The 9,175-nt window shown below is 46.4% G+C and overlaps 1 protein-coding gene across 5 annotated transcripts in view; it reads right to left on the reverse strand.

The window, feature by feature from the left end:
- The window catches only part of ACACA (acetyl-CoA carboxylase alpha), a 138,337-nt gene that overhangs the window by 77,185 nt on the left and 51,977 nt on the right, over positions 1-9,175 (reverse strand). For all 5 annotated transcript variants that reach the window (XM_014959434.1, XM_014959519.1, XM_014959280.1 and 2 more), the window contains 4 exons: positions 8,703-8,816; positions 7,064-7,177; positions 6,404-6,493; positions 6,033-6,151 (listed from right to left, as the gene is read on the reverse strand). In XM_014959434.1, coding sequence (XP_014814920.1) covers positions 6,033-6,151; positions 6,404-6,493; positions 7,064-7,177; positions 8,703-8,816 — 437 coding nt within the window. The remainder of the gene's footprint in view (positions 1-6,032; positions 6,152-6,403; positions 6,494-7,063; positions 7,178-8,702; positions 8,817-9,175) is intronic.

Genomic DNA, 9,175 nt, shown 5'->3' on the forward strand with positions numbered 1-9,175 from the left:
AAGATGTGTCTGTTCAATGCTAAATAACACAAGTATTTCATCCAGAGGTGGTGGGGAGAGACGCTGTGCTGCAGAGCCTGTGGTTAGGACTGAAAGGGCCACGAGGCAGGTGGTGGCAAAGCTGCATGTGATCTACTTCAGTTGGAAAAAACAGTCTGGAGAGGACTGGCAGTTCCTACACCTGGTACACTTGTGCCGCGGTCATTGGAACACTTTCAGAAAACAGACAGAAAAAAAAAAAACAAACCAGCATAATAAATGTTCCTTTCTGTCTCAAAAAGGGCACCCTGTTGCCTTGCTCCAGGAACTGTTCTCCAGCCGCTCAGCACGGAGCTGAAGAGATTACGGGGAGAATCACAATGAGGAAAAGAGAAGACCCAGCGGCTGGAGATCTCAGGAAGGAAGGGAGGAATGGTCTTCAGCTGCACACCATGGGGCTGCCTGTGCAGCTACAGGTCACCAGAGCTGCAGAGGGCTTCTTCCTAACGGGACCTGGATTCTCACTTGTCACTGAAATGCACTAAGAGGTAAAGATTGGGTATTTGTAGCACAATTTGGCCTTTGGAAGGGTATTCTCTGCTGCTCTGACAAATAAAACACCAGGGCGAAGCAGCCGGCTCGGCCTTGCGGCAACGTCCACCCAACGAGCAGGACCACAGCAGCGTTCTCCACAGCCAGCTCCACGGAGATGATCAAAGGATCAGAAACCTTCTCACCTCCCCAGCCCCAGCCCCTCTCCCCGTCTCCTCTGAACTTTTAAAAAGACCCTTCTTGACCGGGGAAGCCGAGCTCACCAGGAATCTGCTCCATACCCGACGGATGCTCTACTGCTACAATTACTCCTTCTGCTCAAGCAAACAAAAAGAGTCCCCTTAGCTCCCCCCCTTGCACCTCCTGGTTAAATCTGGATTTGTTTCCCCGCGCCCCTCCCGTTCATTTCTGAAACAAGAGCGTTCCCCTATGAAAATGCTGGCGGTGCATGCAAAGCGCCACTGGTTCTATCAAGCTGTGATTGAGTGCCAGCGCAGGGCAAAGCTTTTGAAATCAGGCAGCAAAGCGGAATCAGCAGAGGTCGGCTGAATAACCCACTTGTAGTTATTAACAGCAGTACCACAGGAGAAAGAGCAATTCCACTGGCTGTGACCAGTGGCATTCCTCTTATGTTTCTTCATTTCTGTAGAAGAATCTAAACAGAAGGCTGTGAAACATGCCTCAAACCATACATTTTGATTGGGTTTTTTCCTCTCCCTCTTTCTTTCCTTATTCTTCTGCTCCCTCTGTGATTCAGCCAAGCTGAATCTGCTAGTGAAGTCCAATTTGCATAAAATTATCGTCGTTCCATTCAGTTTGCTGCCCCTTCAACAGCCCCTTCTTTGCTCTGTTGGAAGATTTTGCCCTTTCTGAAACAGGCAAGCCAAGGGAACTGCAACACATTACCGCTGCCTGCTGTCTAATTAACATCAAACCCTCGGCACGGAACTGCAGGGATTTACAGGTGTCCTGGAATCATTTTCCCCTCCTCCCTCCCGCTATCAGCCGGTCTCCTGCAACAAGGAGGGGACCTCGGGCTACCTAATGATACACTACGAGCTCTACACTCGGGGCTCCAGGCTCGTACGGCGAGTCCAAAGCAGCACAAAAAGCAGCAATCCAAAGACTGATGCAAGAACCTGTTTTAGCAGCTGCTTTAGTCCATAGAAAACGCTTCCATTTTGTCAGAAATTCAAATCTTCTGAGTATATCGAAGGAAACCTATAAATACTGCCCTAAGTGTAAGCAAATTTTGGTTTCTTACTCCTCTGCAAAAAGCACTGTTTGGAAACAGCACTATTTAATTTGGCTTTCAGCCTTCAAAATGGTTTCTACCTGTAAGCTAAGGAAGAGGCTGATAAAAAAGAAGAACCAAAATACTCCATAGATGATAAAACATCAAGAGACAGCAAAGGAGGGATCATGCACCACTCTTAAGCCTGGAATTCAGCAACATCAAAGTCCAAGTAGGGCGTCAACAAACATCCACAAGCACAGAAAGAGGAGATACTGGGCAAAACCAAGCACAAAATAGTTCAGACGTTTATACTATACCCTGTGAAATACAAAGCATCTAATGACTAGACTTGAATTCCACTCTTGGAAGCATCATGGGCAGCAGGATGCAGTCCCAAGAATGAATTCAACCTGGACAAGTCTAATGCAGGCATTTACCTCTACGTCCGTGTTTGCTGAGTTGTGGGTATTCCAGCTCCAAATACAACTAGGGTTGGCTGGTATCAGATATCTTCTTTATTGAGTTTTGAAAGTAAAACTTGCTTTAAGGCTAACTAAGCCAATTATCAACACCTAAAGCCTTAATCTGCAGTGCTAAACCCTTCCTTCACTTCCACCTTCCAACGGCACATCCTGACTTAAGACTCCCCAGGACACCTCAAGGCCAGGGGTGGCACGTGGGACAGAAGGCAGGCACGGGCTCAGTGCGCAGATGGATCAGGAAGGCATGGCCAAGGCAGGCATCAGAGTGAGCAAAATGGGCTACTTCAATTTCCTTTGGGGCTCAACATACTCAGAAGGCCTGTGGTATCATTGGCATACCCCAAAAATAATGATATATCCAGCATCTCTAAGTCACCCTTGTCAGCAATTGTCTTAGCATCTGACAGAGGGAACACATTTATGTCCGAATAAAGAGGGATCTGCTTTGTGGGAACACATTTACCTCTGAGTTTTCCCCTTCTGATCCTCCAGCACATCTCCTACCGGGGAAGGAAAGACCAAGAGAGCAGCTGAAGAGCCTGGCTGGGGGATGCAGCGAGCCGGAGAAAAGGGGCTGCTTTGGGAGGAGCGGAGCAGCAGCACGACTCTGCAGCAGGCTCCAAAAGCTGCCGACAGCAGACAATGTCCCCGTTTAATTTAAACCTTACAGCTTCAGACATAAGAAAGGCTGTTCGAAAGCAGGAGAGGAGAGGGGGATTATTAGAAAAAAAAAGAAAAAAAAACCTCCTGTTGAAAAAGCACTATAATTCCCTCTCCCTATCCTAGACACACAATGTTTCTTTGAACAGAAGATTTTAAGCTAAGATTAGGCAAGCACTGTTTCATGTGCTGAACACCTAAGAAAGGCCTTTCAGTGTCTGTCACCTGCCTTGCCATTCTCACAAAGGAAGCTGAACTCTCTAAACACCAGTCAATATTCCACCAGCTTCCCATCTCAGCAGGGCAGCCTGAACAAGAGGGAAGCAAAGAACAGCTCAGAACAGGGCTCATTTCTTTCTGGCATCTTTTCTCCCCAGGAACTCTGGAGGAGTGAGGGAGGCAGGTTATCCGGAGGCGAGGGGCTCTGCACAGACGCGTGTGTTTGCGGTCCCCTGCTGCAGCACAGAGCCATCAGCATCCCAGAGATCCCCTTCCACCACTGCCTCCAGACTGGAATTACACCAACACCCTCTACTCAGAGAGGGCTCACAAACTCCATTTACTGCAAAAGGCACCAGATGGTACCACTGTCCTCTTCATTTGCCTTGCGCAGGGCAATGAGGAACGCTGGGTTTCATCTACAAAGCCCTCTATGGTTTCAATTATAAGCAGTTTTTTCTCCCCGTGTCTTACCCTTGCAATCGGGATCAGCAGGGATCCTTCCAACAGGATGTTTTCTATTAATTTAAACAAATCATTTCCAAACCAGTGTCTGCCCACAAAACCCACCAGGAACAGGTTGCATTTCTATGACTTTGTTAGCAGATTTAACAGTTTTTCTTTCCTCTCTGCTTCCATGGAAAGCTTTCCTGTGGGCAGCTGATGGCAATCATTCAGTGGCCAAAAATACAAAGTCTGAGTGCCTGGCTGTGATTAGTCAGATCAGAAGTAGTGACTGTGATTGTTTCTGTTACAATTAAGTAAAGGCCTAGCGGGGTTAAACACCAGAAACAAAGAATTTAAATATAGCAACCATTATCAGTTTGCAATTTTCTCTACATGAGTATTTGCTCCAGCAAAATTCAGGCCCTTAAATGTTCACAGAAATCAAACAAAAAAGGGGCCAGGGCTTAAAAATATCTGATCAAATGTGTGGCATCACACAACTAACACCAGCTCCAAAAGAGAATGCTCTCTCAAGGGGTCTCTAGCATCCACTCCTGGTTCACCAGGACCCAATCCTGCAGAGCCTCAAGGGACACTTCGCTTGGGGGTTTGCCTTTAGAATGCATTTTTAGCTTTTCAGCCCAAAAGTTCATGCTACAGAAGGTACAGAAAAACATACAATGGACGTAGAACACGGTCAAAAACAACAAAGAAGACTAAGCAAGACAATGTCAGAGTTTTGAGATTCCTGTGTCTTGGGCTCACCATAAGGTCTACCTTTACAGCCACCTTAAATCCACACACTCAGTGCTGATTTAAGCCCCTCAGTGTCCCGCTACCAGCTGTGCTTCAGCCCCCAGCCCCACCACAGCCACACAGGGAGGTACACACCGCAAGAAGCTGCATCAAGCAACAGGAGCCAAATTCATCGCTAACAGAGGGGGGGGAGCAACTCAAAGGAACCGAACCTGCTTATACAAGCAGTGAATTTGTCCCCAGGCCTCTGCGCAAGGACCGCAATGCGTTTTCAAGTCAACCATCAGCAGCGCCGATGGTTGAGGAGCAGAACTGAGCTTCAGAGCGTCGCCCCCAGCGAATTCAGCATAAAGGGGAGAGGAGATTTCAGGACAAAGAAGCTGTTCCCCAAGCAGGTAACAGTTCTCCTCTGCCAGCTGACCTTGTCCAATTAAGCTTGCGCACGGTAATAGAGCAGTGGTCAACATGGACAGGCCAACCAACCCCCAAGCAACAGAGGTAACCAAGTAATCGGCAAAGAGAAGAAATGGAGAAAGAAGGGAGGGGGGAAGAGGGAATTATAAAGGGGTACTAAAAATAGTATGCAATTATTTACAAATATTCTAGAAATGTAGGAAACAGATGAGACCAAATGCATGTCCCATTTGTATCAGGAGTGTTTTGTGCTGCTTGTTGAGGACAGTCATTCATTTCTAGCAAACCAGATTCTGAAAACCATTTCATAAAATGTACTGATGGATTCTCAATGAAGCGAGACTGGGCCCCGTTGCCCAGCCCCACCAAAAATAAAATAAGGAAAAAAAGATGTTTGGAAACAAAGGAGAAAAATAGCGCTGGTACCATCCTGGCAACCCGGCACAGACCAACAGCGGCACCCGGCGGCCACAGGGACTCACTGCGCCTTTGGCTCCCGCACCTTCTCCCCTGCCTGGGACAAAAATAAAATAAATACCCTCCAGAGTTCCCGTCGCAAATCAACAAAACACGGGAACTGACTAACCTGGCAGATGCTGAAGAAGGCCTAGTAATCAACTTTCTTTGGGTTTTTTTAAAAAAATGATCTTAGCCCACACTAGGAGATGCGACTCTTCGTCTATCAGACAGGGCAGCGAAGAGCTGGGGCTTTTGGTTGCAGCCATCAGAAAAACGTTCTGAAAAATCCTGACTCAAAGCCAAAGTATTTCAACTCCAGCATTTCTATATAAAATACATTCATATACGCATCTTGGTCACCTTATTCAGTAAAGCCAGGTTTGAAAGTAGAGCCAAAGGCAAAGTGTTGCGACGGGCGGCAGGGGAGCGCGGCAGGAAGGGGACAGGGACTGTTTGACTGCTCTTAGTAAAATTCCAAGTAATTGATTATTCTCTCTGGAACTGTATCTTTTGGACGGCTCGGGATTCAAGTTCCAGAGGGAAGTTACTACTCAATCTGAACTTAAAAATCAGAAAATACATGAGAACGGGATCATATTTAAATGAATTCAAACTGCAGAAACAATTACCCAAAGCTCCTGAGGGTTTAAATAACTTAGGAGAAGGAACTGGGTAATGTAGAGTTTTATCTTAAATAATTTGTGCTTATTTGAGGCACGGGGACTCTCCCTTTTTCCACCTATTCTATGGCAAGTCTTCTTTGCCAAGACAGGCTGTAGCCCCTCATAAACCTGTCATTCCAAAGGCAGCTGAACCCGTGCTCTGACCTGTTGGGGTGGGAGGTGGGGAGCATGAACTGGAACTCCACCACACAGGTGTTATCCTTCAGCTGGCGGTGCTGGACACTGTTTAGCTCATAAGCAATATATGCCCTTCGAACGTACACCTGGTGAGAGAAAAACTCTATCAGCTTAACTGTGCTAAGCAAGCAAGAGGAGAGAAAGAAGCCAAATAATAATTAAAATCCAAATAGATACCTCGAAATGAGTATCTAGACAAAACTCTAATTCAACCAGAATTTAAAGTTAATTCTTTGAGGAAGGCCAGTCTGGCAACCATCAACAAATAAAAAAAGGCCAAAACAAAAAACATAGAAAAATTAATTTTTTTTTTTTTTTTTCAATGGGACTAAACTTACCTCCAAAGCTGCCATTCGTACCACCTGATTGCTGTGGTAGAAAAAGTTGGGTAGCACATCAAAGATAGAGGTCTCCGACAAAATGAGTTTCTAGAAGAGATGACATAAGGCAGAGTTTTAAAAGAGAACCACCTGTCTTGCAAACAGGGTCAGGCAAAAAATGCAACCCCCCCCAAATCAAGCCTGACTAGTTCTGATTCCCTTCCTTTTCCTGTTGCTCATCAAGGATTATGACTTTTTTATATTAAATCATAGAATCATAGAATATCTCAAGTTGGAAGGAAATCAAGGATCATCGAGTCCAACCCCCTGCTCATCGCAGGACTGCCTAAAACTAAACCATACGACTAAGGGTGGTGCCCTGATGCTGCTTGAACTCTCATAAACTGGGTGCCATGACCATTTCCCTGAAGCAACCTGTTCCAGTGACCAACCATCCTCTCAGTGAAGAACCTTTTCCTCATGTCCTAATGCTGGTGACCAGAAAAAGGTCAGCACCTCCTTCTCCACTGCCCTCCTTGAGGAAGGTGCAGATTGCGATGAGGTCATTCTGATACCAGTGTAGGACCTTGGGACTCCAGGTGAGACTTAATACAAAGATATTACGATAAACTCAGTGAGAAGGAAGCAGAGACCCAAGGACAGAAGTCTGGTAGATACCTGCAGGTTCTCAATGCAGAACTGGTGGCCGTACATGTCAATGGCAGACAGGAAGATGGATTCCACCTGGTTGTGACGCAGCTCGTAGGATGGCAAATGGGAAGCGATGAGAACCTGGTCAAGAGCAAACACAAGGAGTGTCAGTGAAAGGAGCTCTGCTGGGCCGTCAGCAGGAGGCTGTTACCTCCGAGGCAGCCACAGTCTGCTCCATCCCAGAAGAGGCGACTGGTTTTCTCCTGCGAATTCTGTGGCACCCGGGTGATGCTGCAAACTCTCTCCCCTCCCCAGCCTCATTTGTGTATCTGCTCGGTTTGTATTATTGGCAATTCCCCACGGAGAAAAGGAACAGCTTCAATCAAGTTCCATCAGTGCATGTGATTTAGCACCGCAGAGCTGCTAGTCCTGGGGATTGCCTGACCGGCTGTTAATTGGAAAGCAGGGCTGGCAGGCAGCAGCTGTGGGGAGGCCAGCGACGGAGACCGCCTCGCACAGCTTCCCAGCAGAGGAAGCAAGAGATGGCTGGTGCCAGGTATTAAATGCCCAACATGAAGGATAGGGAGATGGGAAGGGGAAGCAGCTTGCAGGGGAAAATGAAGTGAAAGAGCAACATAAAGACACAGGCGAGGACTGCAGCCCCATCCCCAGCGCGCTGCTGAGAGGTTCAATAACTGAACGGTTCAAGGACACAAATACAATCCTAAGGAAACATAAGGTCACTGAGCAGCTTCAAACGCCCCATTCATTTTCAACAGTCAAGCCCTGAAATAAAAGGAGAGAACCCCAAAGTGTCAGCTTTCCTGCTGAAGACTTTTAGAATGGAGATAGGGGCTGTGGAGTGAGAGGAGTGATCAGACTACAGGGTTAGCATTACCATGAAACGATTGTGCCCTCTCGCTCCTGCCTGGCTACAGACTAAAGAGGAAGCTCACAATAATACCCAGGTGGAGATCTGGCATTCAAATTATTATCTGTACGAGACTCTTGGAATTGACAATATGTAGAGTTTCTCCAATTATTTTCAGATTAAAAAGAAATTGATAAAACGCGACTCAAAAGCTAGAAGAAACCCGGCAAAAGACCAACACAATTCTTTGCAATAATTCCTTAGCTGTTGCAAAGAACATTCAGTTCCTGTGTAGATTTCTCTCCCTGTTCTCTGCACACACGGATGTGCAGCTGTAAGGGAGCTGATGAACCCGGATGGCGTGTCCTGGCTGCTCTCTCTAGAGCTGCCTGCTCGCTCCACACAGCCTGTGCTTGTAGGTTCAGACTATAAAGTCAGAAGGAAACAGAGAGACTATGCATTTTGACTTCCACTATCACAATAACCATAGCCTACTCTTAATTCACTCCTATTTGAGCCAGACAAAACTTTTGGGAGGAGCAGAGACAAAGGAATGTAATCTTAACTTTAAATTTCACAGCGATTTGGAATCCACTGCAATCTTTGTTAGACTGTCACTATGGTTAATCACTGGTTAATTAGCTTCATTGTTAAAGCATCGCTCACGGTAATCTACTCTTCACATTTGCATAGTAATCAAAATAAACATGGAGAGAGATAGACTTTCCAAAAGAGCGAGGGTATTGATCCCATCAGCAGTGGCAGGGTCTGTCTCTGGCAGGGACGTGTCCGTACCTGCCGTGCTCGCAGGGCCACCTTGGCGTTGGTCGTCTTGCTGAGCTGGGTCAGCTCTGTCAGAATATTAATCAGCTCATCCGTCAAGGTGGGGTCACGGCCACAGAGCTGGTCCTAAAAATAAAGAGAACTAGAAATGTTTAGAACAGTGGAAAACCATCTTCCATCCTCCTACAAAAGGTTTAAACCTGAAATACACACACACACTCAGGTGCTGGACCACATCACCTCTAGAGGTCCCTGCCTAAATTATTCTCTAATTCTGTGCTGACAAGGGTATGAATATTATGTTTTCAATAATTCTACACATATAAATAAAGCTACAGAGGAAAGAAGGGACTGGCACCACCTTATTTCTTATTTTCTTATTTCTAGCACCTGTTTTGGCATCCAAACACATGAGAAATACTGACTTGTCAGAGAGACTCATGTAAAACATTCCCCCATTACCCAATTCCCCCCCCCCCCCCCCC

This window comes from Calidris pugnax, unplaced genomic scaffold, assembly GCF_001431845.1.
Source record: "Calidris pugnax isolate Ruff unplaced genomic scaffold, ASM143184v1 scaffold45, whole genome shotgun sequence".
Taxonomy (NCBI): Eukaryota; Metazoa; Chordata; class Aves; order Charadriiformes; family Scolopacidae; genus Calidris; species Calidris pugnax.